At 42.3% G+C, this 26,947-nt stretch overlaps 1 protein-coding gene across 9 annotated transcripts in view; it reads left to right on the top strand.

The window, feature by feature from the left end:
* ppfia4 (PTPRF interacting protein alpha 4) overlaps positions 1–26,947 on the top strand; it is a 461,362-nt gene that overhangs the window by 307,705 nt on the left and 126,710 nt on the right. For 8 of the 9 annotated variants that reach the window (XR_013548847.1, XM_078420653.1, XM_078420654.1 and 5 more), the window contains exons 2-4: positions 2,445–2,546; positions 13,230–13,394; positions 25,698–25,772. The exons of the other annotated variant lie outside the window; for it this stretch is intronic. Coding sequence is in view for 7 of the 8 variants with exons in the window: in XM_078420653.1 (XP_078276779.1) it covers positions 2,445–2,546; positions 13,230–13,394; positions 25,698–25,772 (342 nt within the window). In the remaining variant the exon portion in view is untranslated. The remainder of the gene's footprint in view (positions 1–2,444; positions 2,547–13,229; positions 13,395–25,697; positions 25,773–26,947) is intronic. 9 annotated transcript variants of the gene reach the window in all.

The raw sequence follows: 26,947 nt of genomic DNA on the forward strand, positions 1-26,947 counted from the left end.
TAAGGCTGTTCTTTGCATTCCAGAACCTGTATTGTTCGAGTCATTTAGTTCCGAATAGCAGCAAATGCACCACTTTGGGATATTCAGCATTGCTCGGGAAATAGTGCTGCTGAACCATTTGGCATATCACAGACATGTTTCTTATTGGCCTTGGCATATTTGGATCTATAGAAGATTGCCAAAATGTTGTTGTATGTATTGCAGTATAATAGCAACCTATTTTATTTGGGGCAATGTATTTATTTTTTGACAATGTTTAACATGTATTTGCATTAACACTTCCTATTTCACTTTTATTTCATCCATTTAAAACGCTTAAAATCATGGAAAAGTCAATTCAGAGCTAAAGTGTTCAGCTGCATTGGATAAAAGGTTCGATAGTAAATATTCAATGAACAATGTGTAGGAAAATAACTGCAGATGTTGATTCAAATCGAAGGAAGACACAAAATGCTGGAGTAACTCAGCGGGTCAGGCAGCATCTCAGGAGAGAAGGAATGGGTGACGTTTCGGGTCGAGACCCTTCTTCAGACAGAAGAAGGATCTTGACCGAAACGTCACCCATTCCTTATTTCGTGAGATGCTGCCTGACCTGCTGAGTTACTCCAGCATTGTGTGTCCACATTCTATGAACAATGGTCGGCTATTGGGGTGATCTAAAGGTTTGAATCCTTTCCAGTTGTCATCCTTTCTCTTCGTGGTTTACACTCGAGAATTCATCCTTTGAAAGTAGGAAGGTTTTTGGTCTGCATATTCTGGCTCAGTTATTGAATTCCAGAAATTCATTTTTGCATTTTGTTTTAGTGAACAGGCCCTTCGACCCACCGAGTCCACCAGCGATCCCCGTACACTGGCACTATCCTACACGCTAGGGACAATTTACAATCTTTACCAAAGCCAATTAACCTACAAACATGCACGTCTTTGGAATGTGGGAGGAAACCGGAGCACCTGGGGAAAACCCATGCGGTCACATGGTGAACGTATAAACTCCGTACAGTCAGGATCGAACCCGGGCTTCTGGCACTGTAAAGCAGCAACTCTACCGCTGCGCCACTGTGCCACCCCATTGGCAGAAAATAGAATTACATCTGAATATAAAACCCCTCTCACCAATCTGCATATTCAACACTCAACAAGGTTCAATGGCTGAAAATGGCAGGTTACCTGCCATGGTTTCTCTCCCCACTGCCTATAACAGGAACACTTATATGAAATGTTGCATTGGTACAGAACAGGATGGAATCAATCATTAGATAACCTTGGTCTCCATCACTCAGCACCAAATGGTGTGTTTACTCATTTCTGGGCTGCAGGCTTGGGTTCCACTTTGCTGTCATTACTTTGACACTGCGCTAACAAAGATTAATTCCTACTCTACCCTCTTCAAATCGCCATGGCTGGATATTCTTTCTGCCATCATTTGCTCAACTCTGAAGCAGCAGTCCCAAGATGTTCCACTTTGCAACCCTCCTGCTGATCTTTAAAGCTTTCTTTTTACCAAAGATAGACACAAAAAGCTGGAGTAACTCAGCGGGCCAGACCACATCTCTGGAGGAAAGGAATAGGTGATGTTTTGGGTCTAGACCCTTCTTCAGATTTCCTTTTTTATCAGCCCTTTCAAGTTGTCCTCAATTCTAACTCTCCGTTTCTGCTGGTTTTGAGTAAAAGCAGGAGATTTTGAGACAGTAACCATCTTGTAAAGTACAATGATAAAAATATCTATGTGGTACTTTGTGAACTCGAACTTCCCTGATTTCCTTTTAAAGCTACAGTCCTAACAGATTCCACATTCTTTTGTAGAAACATAAACAGCAGCTAAAGCAGGCCACCTTTTTTTTCACTCTGAGGGTGGTGGATATATGGAACAGGTTGCCAGAGGAGCTAGTTGAAGCAGGTTCTATAACATCATTTGAAAGACAATTGTACAGGCACATGGATAAGAAAGGTTTAGAGGGATATGGGCCAAATGTGGACAAATGGGACTAGCTTAAATGGGGCATCTTGGTCAGCATGACTGCGTTGGGCCGAAGGGCCTGTTTGCATGCTCTATGACTCTAAAAGCCCTACCTTTGTTGATATTATACGGAACCTTTCCATATTCTTCGGCAGTTGCATACATTCTTACCATGAATGTTTTAAGAATGTGCTTTCTGTTTCACGAAGATTGAATGGAGGTCGGTGATCATGGAATGGAAACTAACTGTTTCAAATAGCTTTCAACTGTGAAACAAGAGGGAGATGTTTCAGGCAGGAGTGATTTCTTTCGGATTTATAGGACATACTTTTCCCTTGGTAGTTTTGAGCATACAATTTAAACAGTTGTAAAAAGTGGGCTAAGTAATGGTACTTCAGCAACAGCAGATCATTCCTGCATTACTGAATACAATACCACCTGCAGAACTTCTATCAGACTAAGTGCCTGTCTTGTATTTGTGTTTCAGGAGTTTGCTGCACTAACGAAGGAACTGAACGCCTGCAGGGAACAACTTTTGGAGAAAGAGGAAGAGATCTCTGAACTGAAAGCAGAAAGGAACAACACCAGAGTGAGTATGCCAATCCCATTTTACAGGATCAACTGAAAGAATAATGATTGCAAGGTTCAATGATTCATCGTTCAATTCAATAATGCTTTATTGTCACATGTATCCACATACATTGAAATTCATTTGTTTAGTTTAGAGATACAGCGCGGAAACAGGCCCTTCGGCCCACTGGGTCCGCACTGACCAGCGAACCCCGTACATTAACACTATCCCACACACACTGGGAACAATTTTACATTTCTACCAAGCCAATTAACCTACAAACGTCTAAGTCTTTGGAGTGTGGAAGGAAACTGAAGATCCCGGAGAAAACTCGCGCAGTCACGGGGAGAATGTACAAACTCCATACACACAGCACCCGTAGTCAGGATCGAACCTGGGTCTCTGGCGCTGCAAGCGTGGTAAGGCAGCAACTCTACCGCTGTGCCACCTTTATTTTTGCATACGATCCGGTAAAATCATACAGCAGATTTCACCTGGGCAGTACACAACGAGCCACCACGTTTCTGGTGCTGACAAAGTTACAAGGGTTCGTAGTACAGTCTTATCTTCTCTCGCTGGCCCCACCAACGGGTCCCTCTTTGCTCTTGCTGGCCCACCGCCGGCTGGTCGCTCGGCTCCGCGACACACCCCAGGGCGACCAGCAACCAACGCCCTCTCCTCACCCCCTCCACCTTTGCTGCCCGGGGTATCCTTCTACAGCTGACCTCGAGGGCGCGTAGGCCAAAACTCGGCTCCCTCTCCTCCTACCTGAAGAACACGAATAACACCACATATATTCAGAGAGAGGACGGTGGTTGCTGATCGAAACACAAAGTGCTGGAGAAACTCAGCATATCAGGCAACACCTTTGGAAGGAATGAACAGGTGATGTTTCGGGTCGTGACCTTTCTTCAGTTTGTTCCATTATTTACCATGTCAATGACTATTTGTGGTAGTTGCCATGAGTAGTTCATTAAAGTCGAGGAATGTTATTTATCCAGCAAAGAAACCAGGCCGCATTTGAGCAGAACTCCTCTCCCCACTTATTTCTCAATTTGTCACCTTCATTCCAATACTTAAGCTTCTGCTGGGCATGCAGTATGTCTGAAAAGTTGGGATCCTGCATTTGGGACTGAGCGCTGATGAATCAAGAGTCTAGTGGGTTTTATTATCACATGTTCCAGATAGAACAATGAGATTCTTACTTGCAGCAGCACGACAGAATATGTAAACATAGTACACTGCAAACAATATGATAAATGAGAGAGAAAAAAAAGCTCAGTGTGTGTATTTATACACATACTCACAAATACACATATATATAGATCATATATATAGATCATATATATACACACACACATATATAGAATGATCAGCCATGATCACATTGAATGGCGGTGCTGGGCCGAATGGCCTCCTCCTGCACCTATTATCTATTGTCTATATATATATATATATACATACATATACACACACACACACATAACATAACATAACAGAGCAACATAGCAGTCATAGAAAAAAAAAAGAACACAAGACACATGACCCCAACACAAACGTCCATCACAGTGACTCCAAACACCCCCTCACTGTGATGGAGGCAACAAAACTTCCACTCTCTTCCCCACGCCCACGGACAGACAGCTCGTCCCCGACCGACCCGCACAGTCCCCGCACCGGGCGCTGAAACGTCTCGCGGCCGAACCGGGCGATGAAAGGCCCGCGACCAAGCCTTGCGCAGCTAAGTCCCGTGGCCGAGCCGCACCGGGCGATGTCAAGTCCGCAGCCGAGCTGCACCGGGCGATGTTAAGCCCCGCAGCCGAGCTGCACCGGGCGATGTTAAGCCCCGCAGCCGAGCCGCACCACACACATATATATATATACATATATATAGATATAGATATATACACACATGATACAATATGAAACGATGCAATAGAACTTTTTTTATCCAAGGAGGGAAATTGATCTGCCAACAGTCATTAAAAACACAAAATACATGAAACATGAAATTAAAGTGACGAATGGAAAGGCTTGGGGCATGTGGAATGATTGGGAGGGGGGGAGTCAATCTCAGTCTCAATCTAACCCACGACAGAAGGGGGAGGAGTTGTAAAGTTTGATAGCCACAGGGAAGATGGATCTCCTGTGGCGTTCTGTCCTGCATCTTGGTGGAACCAGTCTGTTGATGTCCGCAGCCTTGGCCCTGCTACCCCAGCACACACAGTGAAGGAGATGGCACTGGCTACTACCGATTGGTAGAACATCTGCAGCATCTTATTGCAGTTGTTGAAGAAGCGGAACCTTCTCAAAAGGTTCAGTCACCTATATATATATATATATATATATATATATATATACACACACACACACATTTATTCACAAAATGCTGGAGTAATTCAGCAGGTCAGGCAGCATCTCAGGAAAGAAGGAATGGGTGACTTTTCGGGTCAAGACCCTTCTTCAGACTGAAGAAGGGTCTCGACCTGAAACGTCACCCATTCCTTCTCTCCTGAGATGCTGCCTGACCTGCTGAAGCGCTCCAGCATTTTGTGAATAAATACCTTCGATTTGTACCAGCATCTGCAGTTATTCTCTTACACTATAAATACATACACACATATGTACACACACAAAACAAACATTAATAGTCGTTGGCAGTTTCTCCAGCTCTCACTCTGTGTGTGAGACAAAGCCTAGTCAATCTTCACATAATCTTCACTCAACATTATAACCTCCAGATAGCTTAAATTAATTCTTGAAAATAGAGACATTTGAACTCCTTCCCCAGTCCTTGATAATTTCCAAACCTGTGCTCAAATTCATCAGAGCACACCAAATTAATCTGCAAATCTCACCATTCCACACTGTTCACCATGGGCAGTAAATTTCTCTGCCGATCTCTCGGTTAAAATGTAGTGATAAAGCATCTCCTTCGATGCTCTTAATTTGGCTCAGGCACCTTGGACAGAGCAATCTTACAAAGCCAATTATTCAGCAACTTTGCTTGAATAGGCTCAGCATGTTTGCTCAAAATGAAACAATTCCATTTGCAATGCAGCCCCAGTGATGACCATGATGATCAGAAAGGTGCTACTTATCAGCAAGGTTCTCAGTGTGCACTCCTGTATATCGATGAGACGAAGAGCAGACTGGGCGATCATTTCACTGAACACCTACGCTCAGTCTACCTTGACCTACGCGATCTCCTGGTTGGCAAACATTTTAACTCCCCTTCCCATTCCCATACTGACCTTTCTATCCTGGGCCTCCATTGTCAGAGTGAGTCCACGTGCAAATTGGAGGAACTACACCTCATACCGTATTTTGCTTGGACAGCTTACAACCCCACGGTATGAATATTGATTTCTCTAAATTTAAGTAACCCTTGCATTCCCTCTCTCTACATCCCTCCCCATCCTAGTTTTCCTGCTGGTATCACTGTTCATATCCCTTCATTATCACCTCTTCCGTAGCCAACAATGGACCATTGTGGCCTCCACCTTTCCTCGGCCATCGGTGCTGGCGCTGATTTGTTCTGTACCATTTCATACCTCTAGTTTCCCTCTCCCGTGACTCTCACTCCGAAGAAGGGTCTCGACCCGAAACGTCACCTCTCCATTTTCTCCAGAAATGCTTTATTGAATACTTATTGAATACTTTAAACAACAATACATTCCAAAATGTATTGTATACTTGATGTCAGGCCACAAGGAGATTTTCAGGCATGTGATGAAAAAGAAGTATCTTAAAAGGCAACAGAGAGGCCTAGAGGTTTAGGGAGGGTATTTCTTGGCTTACAGGTGTGAAGTTAAAGGCGTAGCCTTCAATGATGGACTTGGTTCGGAAGTGATCAGGACTCCAGAATTAGAGGGAGTGCAAAGATCTGAAAGAATACTAGCCGAGATGAGGGGTGGTCAGAAATCCAGACTACAAAGTTTAAATTCAAAGATTTCCTTACCTAGAAGTCAATGATGGTGACCGAGGGCTGAGGTGATAACTGATACCACCAATGGTGAACCCCTCCAAATTCACTGGAAGCACGTAATTTGGTTATCCTAGGCCAACATGATAGCAATAAGTATTCTCAGTCATCGCTGTTTGGCAGCCTACGTCATTTGCAATTTTGGTACCAGATACCTAAAACACTTGCTTTTCCATTCTGTCATGGAAAGGGATTACCTGCATGGTGAGGGAAAGATTCAAGAGAATGCTCAAAGTCTCCTTGTAAAATTTACAGCATCTCCACTGACTCTTGGAAATACCTGGCCTATGAAGTTGAGGAGAAACATTCAAGGTGGCACAGCGTTAGAGTTGCTGCCTTACAGTGTCAGAGACCCAGGTTTGATGCTGACTACGGGTGCTGTTTGTACGGAGTTTGCACGTTCTCCAGATGACCGCATGGATTTTGCCCGGGTGCTCCGGTTTCCTCCCACACTCCAAAGAAGTAAATTGTCCCTAGTCTGTAGGATAGTGTTAGTGTACAGGGATCACTGGTCAGCACGGACTCGGTGGGCCGAAGGGCCTCTTTCTGCGCTGTGTCTTTAAACACTGAACTAAACTAAACTAAAAGATGAAGTTGAGAACCTCAAGTGCTTCAGAAGAATGCTGAAGCTCAGCATAAACAATGGAAATAGCCATCCACCCACTCCATCACACTCCTCCTGCCTCATCTGTGGAAGTATCTGTGGTTCCACATTATCCTCACCAGTCATGTCAGAAGCCACCACACTGGATTGGAGGAATCTTAAAAAATGGTGCCAAAACAAGGCGACTCTTGTAACCTGTCCCGGTCTACTATTCCTATACAGTTTTACTTAACCATGATTGTGCCTAAGTATAATAATATTTTTACTGAACGGTATTCAGAAAAGGAATTTCACTGTATCTTAGTACATGTGATAACAAAGTACCAAAGAACCAAAGTACCGTTGAACGTCAAACTCAGTCCCAGGAGACAAGCAAAGTTGAGTTAGGATATGCACAGTTGAAGACCGTTGGATGATCTTAAGTCTTTAGATTTTAGTATGAGATAAATCAGCCAGGAATGTGTTTCAGCAGTCAAGTCTAACACTACAAAAGGCACAGATGAGGGTTTCATCAGTCGATACGCTGAGATGGGGATGGAGTCAGAAACAAATCCTTAATTGGTCTTGAGACATCAGCATCTTGCGTGATTCAGCCTTGGTTTACATGATAGGTTATTTCTGGGTATGTTGACCACCTATTCATAGACAACCAGGATAGTTCCAACTCCAGAAGTTCAGTCCGGGTCCTGTGCTAGAAGATCTCAGCACAGCTTTTGTCAATCAGCCAATAGAGAGTCCTGTGGAGGAGAGTTCCACATCATTATCCTATGCTCTTTTAATTAAACCACACTTTTAGACTTTGAAATGCTGCAATTATTCAGAAATAATGGAGATTATTAAAATTATTCAAACATTTTTGTTTATTATTTTACTTAATACTGTAATTTAAATTCATTCGGAAGTTTAAATTCATTGCAACTTCTCTCAATTCCTATCCCTTGAAATAACTGGAAGTGTTGCTCCTACTGCAGCTTGCTCAAGCACACTTCCCTCTCCAGGTTAAACCTATTGTGTGTGGAACGCTTGGACACTCATCTCTGGTCTTTGCTCCATCCATCTGCCTGTAATAAAAACCCGACTCGCCAATGTTGACCTATTACCTGCCACGCTTTGTCCTGCCTCGCCCCTTTTCCAGCTTTTTCCTTCCCCCCTACAATCAGTCTGAAGAAGGGTCTCGACCCGAAATGTCACCCATCCATGTTCTCTAGAGATACTCACTGGCCTGCTGAGTTACTTCAGCACTTTGTGCTTATTTGTGTATTAACCAGCATCGACAGTTCTTTGTTTCTACATTCCTCATCCAAATATTAACAGTGCCTGTGTCTGCATAGCGTCTTGGATCAAGAAGCCAAGTTGCTGTTACAGAGATATGGCAAATCTATGCTTCTGAACCTAACCTCATAGTCAAATATGACACAGGTCTGCAAACATTCTTTAGCTGTATTGCTAAACGAAACGAAAAAATTAAAGCATTGCAAATAAGTGAGCCACGAAGTAAGAAACGTGAAATTCACTTCGAGCGAAGGTCGGAAGAAAGGAATTAGATGGACTGGAACCATTTTCATGGTTTAATGACTAAGTATACAGTTCCATACCTTTCACTAATTTTGAAGCTACTGCAGTTTTTAGATAAATTATTTCTTCCTGTTTTTTAATATGTGTCGCCTTTTTAGTGCTTTAAACCAATTTTTATTTGAAGTTGCAACTTGAAAATGTTGCCAAATAATGTCAGCGAAAAATCTAAACTGAAAATGTTATCACCTTCAATAAAATGATAAGGACAATTTGTTCTTTCTGTCATCTACCCAAATGGAGTTGAATGCAGCTTCATCTAAGGTAACTCAGATGATGAAAGGTAAAGAATCTGGTTTCCACAATTAATTGTTAACTAATGGGATGGATGCATTGATATGGTTGGGTAATATTATAGTGTACAGTTGATTCAATACATCATCGCCAGTGAATGCAGGATAGCAGATATGTTCATCTGGGTTTAATATGCGTTAGCCTCATCCACATTTATTTACTTCTCTTTAAAATTTCAAATGCTGTAACATAAAATCATCTAGTTTACTAATGAGTTCCCATGATATTTCAATTCAGCCATTTCAACATTCCATATTCCAACGATTAATTCATCAATGCAAACTTTGCATGATCCATGAACTGACATAACAGCCAACTTTCCTTTATTTACCGAGGAGAAGGATATTGAATTATGTGAGGTAAGCGAAACAAGTAGAGTAGTGATGGAAATTAGGAGGATTAAAGAAGAGGAGGTACGGACACTTTTGAAGAATATAAAAGTGGATAAGTCTCCAGGTCCTGATAGGATGTTCCCTAGGACATTGAGGGAAGTTAGTGCAGAAATAGCAGGGGCTATGACGGAAATATTTCAAACGTCATTAGAAACAGGGATGGTGCCGGAAGATTGGCGCATTGCGCATGTTGTGCCTTTGTTTAAAAAAGGTTCTAAAAGTAAACCTAGCAATTATAGACCTATTAGTTTGACGTCTGTGGTGGGAAAATTAATGGAAAAGATACTTAGGGACAATATATATAATTATTTGGATAATCAAGGCCTGATTAGAAACAGTCAACATGGATTTGTGCCTGGAAGGTCATGTTTGACTAATCTTCTTGAATTTTTTGAAGAGGTTACCAGGGAAATTGATAAGGGCAAGGCTGTGGATGTTGTCTATATGGACTTCAGTAAGGCATTTGACAAGGTTCCACATGGAAGGTTGATTAAGAAGGTTAAATCGTTGGGTATTAATAGTGAGGTTGCAAGATGGATTCAACAATGGCTGAATGGGAGATACCAGAGGGTAACGGTTGACAATTGTATGTCAGGTTGGAGGCCAGTGTCTAGTGGAGTGCCCCAAGGATCTGTGTTGGGTCCACTGTTGTTTGTCATTTACATTAATGATCTGGATGATGGTGTGGCAAATTGGATTAGTAAATATGCAGATGATACTAAGATAGGTGGAGTAGTTGATAGTGAGGTAGATTTTCAAAGTCTACAGAGAGACTTGGGCCTTTTGGAAGGGTGGGCTGAAAGATGGCAGATGGAGTTTAATGCTGATAAGTGTGAGGTGCTGCATTTTGGTAGGACAAATCAAAATAGGACGTACAGGGTAAATGGTAGGGAATTGAGGAATGCAGTGGAACAGAGGGATCTGGGAATAACTGTGCATTGTTCCCTGAAGGTGGAATCTCATGTGGATAGGGTGGTGAAGAAGGCGTTTGGTATGCTTGCCTTTATAAATCAGAGCATCGAGTATAGAAGTTGGGATGTAATGTTGAAATTGTACAGGGCATTGGTGAGGACGAATCTGGAGTATGGTGTGCAGTTCTGGTCGCCAAATTATAGGAAGGATGTCGACAAAATGGAGAGGGTACAGAGGAGATTTACTAGAATGTTGCCTGGGTTTCAGCACTTAGGCTACAGAGAGAGGTTGAATAGGTTGGGTCCTTATTCTTTGGAGCGTAGAAGGTTGAGGGGGGACTTGATAGAGGTTTTTAAAATTTTGAGAGGGACGGACAGAGTTGACGTGGGTAGGCTTTTCCCTTTGAGAGTGGGGAAGATTCCAACAAGGGGACATAGCTTCAGAATTGAGGGACAAAGGTTTAGGGGTAACATGAGGGGGAACTTCTTTACTCAGAGGGTTGTGGCTGTATGGAATGGGCTTCCGGTGGAAGTGGTGGAGGCTGGCTCGATTTTATTATTTAAGAGTAAATTGGATAGGTATATGGATAGGAGGGGATTGGAGGGTTATGGTCTGAGTGCAGGTAGATGAGACTAGGTCAGGGAGAATGGTCGGCGTGGACTGGTAGGGCCGGACAGGCCTGTTTCCATGCTGTAGTTGTTATATGTTGTTATATGTTATTATGTTGATTCTTTGTTCAAGATTATTATTATTCAACAGAACCTTGACTTTATGAAAAGTACCAGTTTCTATTTTAGCTCTGGTTAGGATATGTGTTCCATTTGTTTTGAGTGTAGGGAAATAAGCTTATAATTGGCCATTCAAAAATTTCAGATCATTTTCTTCCCTCTTCAGCTGTCTCTTCCTCACTTCCCAGTCAAAGGGACAGCTTGTTGCCTTAACATTATTTATGACTCAACTATTGGATGGTTTCGGCTGGCAGTGAGTGAGCCAACTCCTATTCTTCTCCGTTTCGTCACTCCTCTCTTCTGCTCACTGACTTCAGTGAAAATATTTAAATAACGTGAGAACTAGTATGTGGAGGAACATTCATGGGTGCAAAGACAGGAGAATGGGGTTTAGAGGGACAGATAGATCCGCCATGATTGAATTGTGGAGTGGACTCGATGGGCTGAATGGTGTCATTCTGCTCCTATCTCTCAATGATAAAGTTCCATTCTGCTATTTGTTGGTGCAACATGTTAAGACATTTGTGTACTGCAACATGACACTCCGATTCTCAATTTTGCCTGTTTCACCCTCTGTGCTTAAACAAATTGTTTATGCTAGCTCCATTTCATTTCCTTTTTAGCTGTTCCATTAAACAAATATTACTCCTAGCCTTTTACGTTTTTTTATAGGCTTGTTTTCCAAAGAATACGTTATTTCTGAAAATAAGGAGTTAGCTTAGCACGTAGTTTCCCAGACTCCTACACATTATATTAGGAGCTCTATTATTGTGTTGTATGCTCGGTAAATTAAATTGGATTCAGGCAGGATTAATAAGAAAGAAAAAAAGCAATGGAGGGAGGAGGTTTAATCTGTTTTTATCTCTGTGCAGGCAAAGTATACTCTGGAGTACATCCAGAGAGGCGATAGCCATTCAGCTTCCCATTATTAATTTCTTTTATGCACCTTTTCCATCATAAGAACTGTGGTCGATGCACTTGCTCTCCTTTGCTGCTCATCCTTCATACTGCTTCATCGTTTCCTGTTTAGCACCCTCCCTGTGATGCTCCCTCCCTGCCTCGCATTGTTTACACCCCTCCCCCACCCCACCATCCTTATCAAAACTTTTCTGCCCACTACTGCCCTCTGCTTCCCTCTGATCATTCTCTCTTTCTCCCATTGTATCTCCAATTTTAATCCCTCCATACTGGCGGCGAAACTTGAAGCTGTGGAGGTCCACTTCTGGGGACTGTTATTTCTCCCTTTGCTTTTCAGGGGTTCCATAAAATCCACCCATTAAACCAACATTTTGATTCATTTCAATAGTATGAATCCAGGTGGAACTGTTTATATTAATTTCAAGTGTCCTGGCGTTCAGGACTCCCATGCGGATGTGCAGGTCCTAGTCCTCAGCATAACTGATCACCAGCCATTTCACGACAGCAATCCTAACATAAACAGAAATGCTGGAACAACACAGCTAATCAAACAACATCCGTGGAAAGAGAAACCAGCGTAAATCAGCTCAGCAAACCTTCCTCCACATTCTTAACATCAGGCTCCTTGAACCCAGAGATAAATTGCAAACATCCATAGATAGACCTGCATTTATCCGAAATATTTACTTGCTTTTCATCCACGGGATTCAATTGGCACACGAAATGGTGAGCAGATGATTTTAATAGAGAGGAACGGCACTAAGAGAGAACAAGCATTTTAATTCAAGAAAATATTAAGTGAATTCATTTCCAGGCATTCAATTATGTTTAAGCGTTTTAGAATGTATTTAATTTTTAATTGTCTGTAGATAGACATTCGCAGATAAAAAATGCCAAAACAATTCAATGGGGATGTTTGCAATTTATAGTTATTGTAGAATCATACACTGGATAATTAGGCCCTATGGCCCAGCTTGTCTGTGCCGACCAAGTTGCCCCAACTAAGCTAGTCCCATTGCCATGGAGCTAACCCCATTTAGAAAGATGCTATGCTTCATTTGAAGCTGGAGACGTATGACCCAGGAGACCTGCTCCCAGGTAAGAATGTGTTTAATGGGGAGATGATCTTATTCTGTAACACTCGCGTGAAACAGTGTATTACAACTTGAATTTTTGACAAGGGTGTCCAGCACACAGAGGAGAGTTGAATTACTGATTATATGTGTGGAATCATTTGGTCAAGACTTTAAAATACTGATCGAAGTAAAGCCCATTTAACTTATGATTATTTAACAGCTGCTACTTGAACATTTGGAGTGTCTTGTGTCAAGACATGAGCGGTCCCTGCGAATGACTGTGGTCAAGCGGCAATCTCAGTCTCCATCGGGAGTGTCCAGTGAAGTTGAAGTTTTGAAGGCATTGAAGTCATTATTTGAACATCACAAAGCTTTGGATGAAAAGGTGAGCACTTGGTGGTGGACCAGGAACAAAGAACGATCTCTAAAGCTCAAATGTATCTCCCATGGCTATGCACTCAATGTGTAATACATAGGAATATCAGATGAGCCTTCACTTCTTCAAAATCATTATAAGAGGTGCTAAAAAATGTCTCTAAGTGTAGAAACTGTGTTTTGATTTAAGTATATTCAAAATACTTTGGTCGATGGTTCCTTAAATGTACATTTCATATTACTGTTGACTATTTACTATGGTCTTGAATCAAAAAAAGGCTATTGGAAAAAATACACAAAGTGCTGGCGTAACTCAGCGGGTCAGGCAGCATCCCTAGATAACATGGATAGGTGACTTTTCAGGTCAGGATCCTTCTTTCGGGACCCTCCTTCTGTCTGAAGACCAATCCATGTTCTCCAGGGATGCTGCGTGACCCACCGGGTTACTCCAGCATTTTGTGGATTTTTTGTTCTATATCAGCATCTGCAGTTCCTTGTTCCTAAAGCTATTGACATTTGTTGCACGTGCTTTTGGGTTCTTAGTAAATCTGTCCAAATGCTTGCATGAAAACATTTGACATTTTGTGAAAATGTCTTGCAGTTTTGAATGCACCATTGTAATGATGAAGTTAGAGAAATGTAAGAAAATAACTGCAGATGCTGGTACAAATCGAAGATATTTATTCACAAAATGCTGGAGTAACTCAGCAGGTCAGGCAGCATCTCTTGAGAGAAGGAATGGGTGACGTTTCGGGTCAAGACCCTTGGGTCACCCATTCCTTCTCTCCAGAGATGCTGCCTGACCTGCTGAGTTACTCCAGCATTTTGTGAATAAAATACCTTCAAGTTAGAGAAATTTATTATTTGGTATTTGACAGATGCCAGCAAGCAATGCTTTTATTTATTTGCTACGGTTTTCATTTAAGCCTGATCTACTGTTAATGCATTTTGCCTCTGACATACTGTTGCTCAGTGAATACTTTTCTAAATAGGAACGAGAATAAACTGTGTTGTATTTAATTAAAATGGTTGCACAAAGTGTTTAATCTGAAGGGGATTTAATAATTAGTTCATCAGATTGTCCCCATTTTAAGCAAGCACAATCATATATTGGGGAAGTTTCTTCATAAAATAACTTAGCTGGAGTATCGTTAACTATTTTTGAAATTCTTTGGTAGATGTTTTTTTTAAAAAACGCTTCATCCTCTTACAATTGACAAGATTTTGTGCCCATTAGAATCTCTGAGGTTGACAACTGTGACACTGGTTTTACAACCAAACTGCCCTGTGGCTAATTCTTGTTAAAGCTGAATTCTGACACACAATGATAAGCTTTGTGAGGAATATCACAAATCTATTGGAAATTTATGTCAATCCAAAGAAATCTAATGTCTTAAATGATATAATCTGTTCAGATCCCTCTGAAATGAGAAATCATTTTCCCTTTTTAAAATATTCGCCCTTAAATTACATTGAAAATGGTGGATTTTAAATTTGCATTTGTGCAATGCAGTGAGGAAAGTTCAGTGTAATCTAAAGACAAACATTTCCCCTCATTGCCCAAAATCTTGTTTGTAAGTCAAAATATATTCATACTCAAATTATAAAATTAACTATTTGGGTTGGTTTATCATTAATATTGTTGTCACGTACTGAGATATAGTGAAACTCATTGTCTTATGTGCTATCTAGGCAGATCATACCATAGATGAGTGCATTAGGTAGTGCAACAGAGTACAGAATATAGTGTTACAGCTACAGAGAAAATGTAGTTATAAAGAAAGTGTAGGGGCTGCAACGAGGTAGATTGGAAGATTGGACAAACATCCTTAACATATGAGAGGTTCTTTCAGGAGTCTACTAAGAGGAAGAAGAAGCTGTCCTTGAATCTGATGGTGCGTGTTTTCAAGCTTTTGTATCTTCTGCCTGATAGGAGAGGGGAGAAGTGAGAAGGATCAGGGTGTGAGTGATCCTTGATCATGTTGGTTGCATTGCCGAGGCAAGCTGAAGTATAGATAGATTGATGGGGAGGAGGCTAGTTTGCGTGCTGAACTGGGCTGCGTTCACAAAATTTCTGAAACTTTTTGCACAGTTGAGCAGAGTAGTTGTCATACTAAGCAAACATACATCTGGACATCATGCTTTCTATGGTGCATGGAGTCATACAGCATGAAACAGGCCTTCAACCCAACTTGCCCACACCAACCAACATGTCCCACCTACCCGCATTTGGCCCATATCCCTTTATACCCATCCAATCCATGTATCTGTCTAAAATTATCTTAAACATTGGGATAGTACCTGCCTCACCTTCCTCCTCTGGCAGTTCGTTCCGTACACCTACCACGTTTTGTGTAAAAAAGTTGCCCCTCAGGTTCCTATTAAATCTTTTCCCCCCTCACCTTAAATCTATGTCCTCTGGTTCTCAACTCCCCTCCTCTGGGCAAGAGACTCGGTGCGACTACCCGATTTATTCCTCTCATGATCGATCGAAATTAGTAAGAGTCATGGAGATATGATGAATTCCCTTAGTGTTCTGAGGAAGAGGAGGCATTGCTGTGCTTTCTTGGCCACAGCCATTGTTGGACCAGGACAAATTGTTGGTGATATTTACACCTAGAGACTTAAAGCTCTTGACATCTCCAAATTATTACAATTCGCAGCACAAAAGGTTTATGATCATTGGCTTGTTATTTGCTAATTAAAGTAATCCAAGACTAAACGTGCTTTCACACTTTCCTCATAGCCCCGTTCTTTGGGTTTTGGGCTTTTTATGCAGTTTTACCCTCAAAATTGATTTGGTTTCTCAATCTGCAATTTACTCTTTACACTGACTCTGTAGTGAGCCTATGTCCTTTTGAAGAAAATAATCTTTCACCCTTCATTTTATTAAAACCTTCTATAACCTGAACAAAAAAGTATATGAAATGTTCCTTTGGCCTTCTCTGGTCTGGTGGGAATGCCCTCAATGTCTTTAGTCTGTCTCTTCTTGTAACCATGCTATTTAATTCTCAGCATCATCCTGGTAAATTTTACAATGGAAATTCTATGGATGTCACTGGAATTGAATTTCACAAGTGGGGGTCAACATACAAACATTGTACATTCAGCTTCTAAGACCAAGGCCAAATTTCTATCTGTTAAGTCTAACATGATATCAGAAACTGTACAGTTTGCTCTGATGTCCATTGGTGATTTATCATTATTTCTTCATAGAGGCATTCCTATTTCTTAGACACAAATATTGTTGGATTTTATTTATGATTTTATCAGCTTATGCATGTTTCTTGTTAAGTGCTGGAGCATAAAGTTCAGTTCTACCATTTACATCCACACCTTTAAATGTCAAGCTTTTTCTAATGGACCAGTTTCCCAAGTTAACATTACCATTCTAAAGTGGTTTAGCACTAAGTGCAACGGCACGATATGTAAGGAAAAAGGGAGGTCCTAACACTAATGGGTATACTACTAGCAATATTATGAATGTATAGAAACTAGGTGTGTAGGAAGGAACTCCAGATACTGGTTTACACCGAAAAAGGAATAGGTGACGTTTCGGGTTGAGACCCTTCATCAGACTGAAAGTCAGGGGAGAGGGGAACTGGTGATATGGAAGGGTGGGGTGTGAAAATGACAGATCAAAGCAGACGATCAAGGAAATCTAGAATGGTTCATTGTTGGCTGAGGGGCAGGTGACAACGAGGCATACAAACAGTAAAATTAATCAGGGGGAGAGTGAAACTAGTCGGAGAACTAAGGTAGGGAAGGTACGGAGAGAGAGGGAGAGAGAAACCAGGAATGTATTAAGAATCTTGCATGGTTTTCATTTTGTATATTTTAAAATTAAAAATAAAGTTATTTTGACAATAAAAAAATGTGATAAAAGAAGTAAACTAAATTTGCAGTTTTGCCCTTAGAATCAGAGACTAGGAAATCAGAAAGGCTGTAAATGGAACATTGCATGTAGTTTTACACCCAATTTATTTGAGGGCTGTAAAAGCAGTACATGTGTAGGAAGGAACTGCAGATGCTGGTGTAAACTCGGAGTTAGGTTAGATAAGGGGGAGGTGCAGCGAGGTCTGGCTGTCCTTGTACACCAGTCACTGAAAGTTGGCGTGCAGGTACAGCAGGCAGTGAAGAAAGCTAATGGAATGTTAGCCTTCATAACAAGACGATTTCAGTATAGGAGTAAAGAGGTTCTTCTGCAGTTGTATAGGGCCCTGGTAAGACCATATCTGGAGTATTGTGTACAGTTCTGGTCTCCTAATTTGAGGAAGGACATCCTTGTAATTGAGGCAGTGCAGCGTAGGTTCACGAGATTGATCCCTGGGATGGCGGGACTGTCATATGAGGAAAGATTGAAAAGACTAGGATTGTATTCACTGGAGTTTAGAAGGATGAGAGGGGATCTTATAGAAACATATAAAATTATAAAAGAACTGGACAAGCTAGATGCAGGAAAATTTTTCTCAATGTTGGGCGAGTCCAGAACCAGGGGCCACAGTTTTAGAATAAAGGGGAGGCCATTTAAAACTGAGGTGAGAAAAAACTTTTTCACCCAGAGAGTTGTGAATTTGTGGAATTCTCTGCCACAGAGGGCCAAATCACTGGATTGATTTAAGAGAGAGTTAGATAGAGCTCTAGGGGCTAGTGGAATCAAGGGATATGGGGAGAAGGCAGGCACGGATTATTGATTGGGGACGATCAGCCATGATCCCAATGAAGGGCGGTGCTGGCTCGAAGGGCTGAATGGCCTCCTCCTGCACCTATTTTCTATGTTTCTAAACCAAAGATAGACATAAAATGCTGGAGTAACTCAGCAGGACAGGCTGCATCTCTGGAGAGAAGGAATGGGTGATGTTTCGGGTTGAGACAGACTCAGTTCAGAAGCAGAACATGGCTGGATTTACTGTGGTTTATTAAATAAAAGTGATTTATAGTTGTGTAAAAGGATTGATACCAAGATGTTTATACAAGAGCTGCAGAAGTTTGGGAATACTTCTGGGACAATAGGAATTCTTCAAGATACTTGGCGATAGGATTAGGTAACTGTTGTCTCCTTACTTCAGTCTGATGGCACCAGTTTAACACAAGCCACAGCAACAATTGAAAGGCATTTTTTTCAGTCACAAGCACTAATGGATGGGAATAATAATTTGTAATAAACAATACTTAAATGAATAAGGAGTTTGGAATAGACTGATACGATTAGCTGACTGATCTAGTGAGATTTAAAGGCACAATATTGAATGACCTATTTTCTGCAGTGCAAAGTTCTGTAATTATGTTGCAAAGGACTGTAAATCGGTAGCTACCATAACTTCTTGTTCTGCCATCTTTAAAATGAAATCCCAAGTTCAAAGATTTAAGAATGCACCACAATTCTGTCTAACTCTGTGCATTTTATAGTGCAAAAAAATGTTCATAAATATTAACATTAAATTTAATTGACATTGAAAGTCTGTTTGACTGCTGAGCTATTTCCTCATTAATTAAACAGATTGGAGTAATACATTGGAATGTGGAAATAAATATTTCAACAAAGGGTAAGATATTTCAGGTTTGGCTGTGGCCGGATATCCTGACACATGTAATGTGGGATCATATGGTCTTCCAATGGGAACATCCCCATGGCTGTTACCATATTGTGATCTGGTGAGCTGGTGAAGTGAAGCTCTGATATTGAGTCCCAAAACGTCAGATTTCTGACCACACTCCCTCGAGCTGAATTCCCAGTTTCTATATCTTTGGAGTAACTCCTTTGGTGGCATGACTCACGACTCACGACTCACGCCCAGATCATTAACATTTTGTTTGAACGTCTTCTTTATCTACCCACGTAAAGATAGGCCAGAGCGAGTTCCTAGTCAAAGAACATTCAGCATGATTGAAAATCAGAGACTCCAAAGGTGATGATATAAGAAATTGAAATGTGCTAGAGGTAATATAAAATGTGATTTTGCCACATTTGTACAGAGCTGTGCTCAGCCATTTGGAGCAGGCTGTGTTCTTAACACGAACTGCCATTGATCTCCGACTGTTAACATCACATGGAGCTTCCTGAAGCATTCCCATAGAGCATGAAAGCACAGCATGAATTGAAAACAAGCTTGTTTGCTGCATGCCACAGTGTTTTGTATTAAAGCAATCGGTTACATTATTGCCCATTTTATTTAACAGAACTTATTGATGAAAAGAACAAACAATGATTTACAAAATTCAATTCGCTTTGTTCCGAATTTGTGATCGCAACTGGCATTTCTTGACTTTATTGCTGGTGTTCCATTAGTTTCTTTATTTGCTTCATGGTGATCCTCTTATCTCCAGAGAGATTGTCCGAGTTCATACCCTCATTGATATTTATGGTGTTGGAATTACCCCCTGAGCTCTTGTTGTCTCAAGTCCTTATTGATTGCTTCCTTTGAAGTGTGTAGAGCTGTCACACTGACTTTTTAATAAGCAGAACATTCATGATGTTGCATTAAAGAGCAGCACAGTTTTGCTCAATGTTAAATGCGGGCTGAACTTTATTCTTGCAGAGTGCTGCAAGTGAGTGTTGTCAGGAGTATGCAGGAAATCTGGAACATGTTTCAATATGCCTCTTGTCGCTACTTAACTGAGTCGCGCCATTGATATATTATTTTTAGGTTTCCTGACTGGTTAGATTGAGCGGGTGTGATGATAGTTTGAGTGGTTCCATTGCAAATCCAATATAAAATAGGACTTTGTAGACATGGCAGTTGATGTTATTGTCAAAGGTAAGAGAGCAATTGAAAGAATAAATCAAGAACATACTGCGGGTCAGGCAGCTTCTGTGTAAAGAGTTACAGAGTTGACATTTCAGTAGTGAAAGAATGGGGTTTAGTTTAGTTCAAGAAGGCCTGGCTGGAGGGAGCAATTAATCAATTAATGGTCAATGAATCAGTGGTGCTTTTATTGCCACATGTGCGAAGTGCAAATTACCGTGAAATTATTTTCTCACAAACAGTCCAGTAGAGTACTGCCATACCTAAGCACACCCCCATTAGCAAATTGTACAGAAATAATCTACTGATCCCGCATGCAAGAGGCACCATGTTCTGGTACCAATTTCAAAGTTCAGTCCATGCTCTAGGCCTTATGAGGGGAGCCTGTTCCAGGCAAGCTCCAGACTGCTGCAGGCCTGCAGAGGTCACGTCCCCCTTGGACGTGCAGGTCAACCTGTGAGCCGACGTCCCTCTCCTCTCCCGTCCTCCATCATTCCCTCTCCTACCGGCCTTGCTCCTTGCTGGTCACGTCTGTTCTCATCGCGGGCTCCATCCTCCCTGTCTCTGGTATGTGGGGGACAAGCAGAAGGCAGGACTGTGCTGCCGTGCTGCTGGTCTCACTGGTGAAAGCAATTCAGTGACCTCAGCAGTGAAGAGTCTCAATAAGGTGTCATATTTTGTGGCGATTCTAATGCGTACATTGACCCAAATGTTGCTTCATAAAGTCTGCTCCAAAACATTGCTTTTCACACCAACTTACCTCGCTAGTGTAGTACTTGACATTACCCAACTGCACTCACACAAACTCTATGTCCTGCTCCATTGATAAGAGGCCACTTGTTGATGTGTAGTTATGGTTCACCCTCATTGTTATCAGCAACTAAAATGACCCACCCACCTACACATTGTGTGTCATTATCCTCACTTGCTTTTCCCCGCGAACTTTAGGGAGAGAAAAAGAAGTGATCTCTTTCCAGCCATCTTAACTGAAAATGTCAGAGGAAATGGCACAGTGGTGCAACGGTAGAGTTGCTGTCTTACAGCGCCAGAGACCCAGGTTAGATCCTGACTATGGGTGCTGTCTGTGCGGAGTTTGTACGTACGCCTATGACTGCGTGGGTTTTCTCCGGGTGCTCCAGTTTCTTCCCACACTCCAAAGACGTACAGGTTTGTTGGTTAATTGGCTTTGGTAAAACTGTAAGTTGTCCCTAGTGTAAGATAGTGTTAGTGTACGGGGTGATTGCCGGTCGGCCTAGACTCAGCAGGCCGAAAGGTCTTTTTCTGTAGTGTATCACTATAGTCTAAAAATCTAAAGTCTAAAGAGGCACTGGAATGGTGCAAAATTGAAGGGATATCTGAAGACAGGGTCCTCCTGCAAACTGGTGACAGAATTCAAAGTAATCCATTCAACACTGATCAACATCCAGTAAAATATCACACCCGCATAATATTACCGGATTTTAATCTTAGCAACCGTAATTGGTGTTCTTCATCTCCCACTGGTGATTCGTGCATTACATTGCAAGAATATGGCAACTGCTCAGAGCAGGCCACTCACTCTCTGAGGATGAAATGTCAAAACCACCCATTAGCCCAGACAGCCAGGTGTTAATGGCGATAGGAAGGTGGGTTTTAATCCGGTGAATCACATATCACAAGTAATAGCTGGTGTAAGAAAATAACTGCAGATGCTGGTACAAACCGAAGGTATTTATTTCACAAAATGCTGGAGTAACTCAGCGGGTCAGGTAGCATCTCTGGAGAGAAGGAATGGGTGACGTTTCGGGTCAAGACCCTTCTTCAGACTGATGTCAAGGAAGAGGGTGGGACAAAGATAGAATGTAGTCGGAGACAGTAAGACTAGCGGGAGAACTGGGAATGGGGAGGGGATAGAGAGGGAAAGCAAGGGCTATCTGAAGTTAGAGAAGTCAATGTTCATACCGCTGGGGTGTAAACTACCCAAGCGAAATACGAGGTGCTGTTCCTCCAATTTACGCTAGGCCTCACTCTGGCAAACTCCACTTTCCCCTGCAACCGCAGGAGATGCAACACCTGTCCCTTTACCTCCCCCCTCGACTTCATCCAAGGACCCAAACAGCCTTTCCGGGTGCGGCTGGATTCAGTAAAGATCGGGAGAGCAGCAGCAGCAGCAGCAGCGGCAGCAAGGACGACCGTTGGCTGAGAATAAGTCAATGTGAATTGCAGGGGAAAGTCTGTTTAAAAAAGAGCACCAAAAGGATGCTAGCAGTCATTCAGTGAAGCGCATGATAGGAGTGAGTGCGGGGATTGGCTGAGCAATTAAATTAGAAGTTTGGTAAATTTGCCAATTAGTCAATTTAGTGATTTGGTGACTTGGACAGGTTGTGTGAGTGGGCGGATGCATGGCAGATGCAGTTTGATGTGGATAAGTGTGAGGTTATCCACTTTGGTGGTAAGAATAGGAAGGCAGATTATTATCCGAATGGTGTCAAGTTAGGAAAAGGTGGCGTACAATGAGAATTGGGTGTCCTAGTGCATCAGTCACTGAAAGGAGGCATACAGGTACAGCAGGCAGAGAAGAAAGCCAATGGAATGTTGGCCTTCATAACAAGAGGAGTTGAGTATAGGAACAAAGATGTCCTTCTGCAGTTGTACAGGGCCCTGGTGAGACCGCACCTGGAGTACTGTGTGCAGTTTTGGTCTCCAAATTTGAGGAAGGATATTCTTGCTATTGAGGGCGTGCAGCGTAGGTTTACTAGGTTAATTCTCGGAATGGCGGGACTGTCGTATGTTGAAAGACTAGGTTTGTATACACTGGAATTTAGAAGGATGAGAGGGGATCTTATTGAAGCATATAAGATTATTAAGGGGTTGGACATGTTAGAGGCAGGAAACATGTTCCCAATGTTGGGGGAGACCAGAACCACGGGCCACAGTTTAAGAATAAGGGGTAGGCCATTTAGAACGGAGATGAGGAAAAAGTTTTTCAGTTAGAGAGTTGTGAATCTGTGGAATTCACTTCCTCAGAATGCAGTGGAGGCCAATTCTCTGAATGCTTTCAAGAGAGAGCTAGATAGAGCTCTTAAAGATAGTGGAGTCAGGGGGTATGGGGAGATGGTAGGAACGGGGTACTGATTGAGAATGATCAGCCATGATCACATTGAATGATGGTGCGGGCTCAAAGGGCCGAATGGCCTACTCCTGCACCTATTGTCTATTGTCTATTGAGGCTGATGTTCACTTGCACCTCCTCCAACCTCATCTACTGTATCTGCTGTTCCAGGTGTCAACTTCTCTACATCGGCGAGAGCAAGCGCAGGCTCGGCGATCGTTTCGTGGTTCTGGTCGCCCCCAACATTGGGAACATGTTTCCTCCGCTCAGTCCGTCTTAACCTACCTGATCTCCCAGTGGCACTGCACTTCAATTCCCCCTCCCATTCCCAATCTGACCTTTCTGTCCTGGGCCTCCTCCATTGTCAGATTGAAGCCCAGCACAAATTGGAGGAACAGCACCTCATATTTTGTTTGGGTAGTTTACACTCCAGCGGTATGAACATTGACCTCTAACTTCAGATAGCCTTTGCTTTCCCTCTCTATCTCCTCCCCTCCCCTCCCCTCCCCACCCCTTTTCTCCCACTAGTTTTACTGTCTCCGACTATTCTATCTCTGTCCCGCCCCTCCCCTGACATCAGTCTGAAGAAGGGCCTCGACACGAAACATCGCCCATTGCTTCTCTCCATAGATGCTGCCTGACCCACTGAGTTACTCCAACATTTTGTGTCTACCTAGGCATTAGAGGGTGGAGGTTGTTCTAAGCTCTGCTCAGCTGGGCACAGATGCTACATCGTGGACTGCTGGCAAGCAGGTCACTTTCTGACTGGAGCTGCAGGGAATAAGTTCGCAAATTAATGTCATAGGAGCAGAATCAGGCCATTCGACCCATCGAGTCTGCTCCGCCATTCAATCATGGCTGATCTATCTTTCCCCCTCAACCCCATTCTCCTGCCTTCTCCCCATCACCCTTGGCACCCTTACTAATCGAGAAGCCATCTTAGAAATATCCATTGACTTGGGCTCCACAGCTGTCTGTGGCAATGACTATTCACAGATTCACCACCCTCTGACTGAAGAAACTCCTCCTCACCTCCTTTCTAAACGTACGTCCTTTTATTCGGAATGTGTAGTGGGTTGGCAGGGACACCAGCTGCTCTGTGCATAACTTCACAAGATTGAAAGAATTGACATGCAGTGGGTGGGCATTTGTAATCATGTTCCACTTCAGCTGTGAAAATAGACACAAGAAGCTGGGGTAACTCAGCGGGTCAGGCAGCATCTCTGCAGAAAAAGAATAGGTGACATTTCCAGCTGAGACCCTTCTTCAGACTGAGAGTCAGGGAAAAGGGAAATGAAAGATATAGACGGTGATATAGAGAGATTTTGAGCAAATGAATGAAAGATATGCAAGAAGTAACGTTAATCATGGAAAGGTGGAGCCCACGATGGTTCATCGTTGGCTGAGGGCTAGGTGATCCCAAGTTATTCAGACAGTGAAACTTAACAGAACGGCCGTGAAACTAGTATGACAACCAGGGTGGGGGAGAAACCTGAAACATCATCGATTCATTTTCTCCAGAGGTGCTGCCTGACCTGCTGAGTTTCCCCAACTTTTTGTGACTCCCACCACTAGTCAATTCTTCCCACCCCTTTCCGCTTTCTGCAGAGACCGTTCCCCTTCAACTCCCTGGTTAAATCATCCCTTCCTACCCAAACCACCCCCTCCCCAGGTACATTCCCCCGCACCCACAGGAGATGCAACCCTCTCTCTCTGTCTGTCTTTCACCTACCCTAGCTGTGGCACAAGTTTCAACTTAAATACTAGAGTCAACATTTGGGGAGCAGTGTCCTAAATACTGTCATCTGCAGTGGATTTAATTGCCTAACCCCGAAATTCAGTGCAGTGACTGGATTGAGATTCACTTTGTTACACTACATGATGCAGGAATAAAACTCCAAGCAGGTTTAGTTCTAAGAGCTATGTTCACATTTTTGGCAGTGTTGAAAATAGAGTTTCTCCTACTTTCATTCATGGTCAGACTTATAGCAAGCACACTTTTCCTCTGACGATATTTGTTCTCTGTTGTGGTGAAAAATGTGTATCAGGTGCACTATTCAGAATCTGGAAGCCTTCTGAGGAATCACCAACTAAGTCTGGGAGTGAAAGTGGGTACTCTATCTATTCTATGTTGTGGACCTCATAGGACAATGCCACTCATTGTAGTTGCCAGTCGAGCCATATTTTTACACAATGCTGTTCCCACCTTTGTGCATGTTAATGACTGCATGCTAAGAATGTGTTGTTAACCAAGAACTCAAATTGCTGCTCACAGTGTTCAGGTGAGTTTGGTAAAGTGTGCTGTTGTTTGGGAGTGTAGGTATGAAGTAGGGTCCTGATATTTCTGAGTTAATGCTGTTGCTCCTGAGCGCTTGGTTTAATCGCAAATCTTTCCACAAGTCCAATTTACTTACTTTTACCTGACGTGATGAACTACAGAGTGCTTCAACGCATTTCATGTTCTTAATTCCTCAAGGTTCGTGAGCGGCTCCGTGTTGCTCTTGAGAGGGTATCAACGCTGGAAGAACAGTTGTCTTCAGCCAACCAGGAGGTAAGACCAAATCTCTGCAAAAATCTTTGTTACCGGTCATTACAAACTGACCTGAATTTAACTCTACATCGGAGCATTCGTGAAATATCTGGATTGACTGTCTAATTTACCTGTGTAACGCTTGTTCTTTCTATCAAATGGAGCCAGCAGTCATAATATTAGCTTTGAGCATCGTTCCGTGCATTTGTTTTATTTTCAAATAATGCAGCTATGCAGTAATGGATTAAATTCTCCCCTGTTAAATAACAACTAGAGCTTACTGTGCTGCCATTGGGGCGGTACGGTGGCCCAAAGGTAAAGTTGCTGCCTTTTGTAGGGCCTTGATGCTTTATTCTATCTAACCTCTCACTCTGGACATTCAGCCTCGGGAGACATCTTCCTTGCATAGATCCACTCTTATTCTTGTAAACTCTCATGATATAAACCTGGTTGACCGTGTGCTTCGTACGAACAGCAGGCGTTTATTTCCCTGCTTGGCTGAATTGAGTCAAACTGTCCCTGTTGGCTCCAAAGGAGATCTCATCTCCTTACTTATAAATAAGCACGAGCTTCAAGCAAAAATTATCCATCCAGCAAACGATATACGTGGCAGGATTGTACATCATTCCCAATACTGCTTATTTTCCAATTTATAACAACATTTAATCAGCCTGGAATTAATGTTAACTGGCATTAAGCTGGCATACCATATAAACTGCTGCACAGGGCCCACATGTTTTGCGGCATGGTTATTTTTATTTTTCTGCTGAAATTAGAGCTTTATGGGTTTTCATTACATATATTTCCCTTGCTTTTGCAGTGGTCTCCATAGTTACAGCCTTTCTTGCTGTAATAATGCATTTGGTCTTTCCCTTGAAGTAAATGATAACTATCTCTGATATATGAGGGGCATGAAGTGTGATAAATGCTTTTTGATAGCTTGTCTTTGTCACTGAACAGTTACTATGGACATTCTGACATTAATCTCACTGCACGGTTCAGGATTAAATGATGATGATAATTTGTTGGTCTCTGATGAGGCAAGATTAGGGATTCTTTCTCAGTGTCAGATGACAGAACCTTAGCTTGTTGATCAGCGTATCATTGAATTGTCAGTTTATAGTTTTATCTGACTTGTGATGGATGAAATTGGCACCCTGATTCAGAATTTGATACCAAAATTGGAAGATAACTTA

Source organism: Rhinoraja longicauda, chromosome 24 (genome assembly GCF_053455715.1).
Source record: "Rhinoraja longicauda isolate Sanriku21f chromosome 24, sRhiLon1.1, whole genome shotgun sequence".
Lineage (NCBI taxonomy): Eukaryota > Metazoa > Chordata > Chondrichthyes > Rajiformes > Arhynchobatidae > Rhinoraja > Rhinoraja longicauda.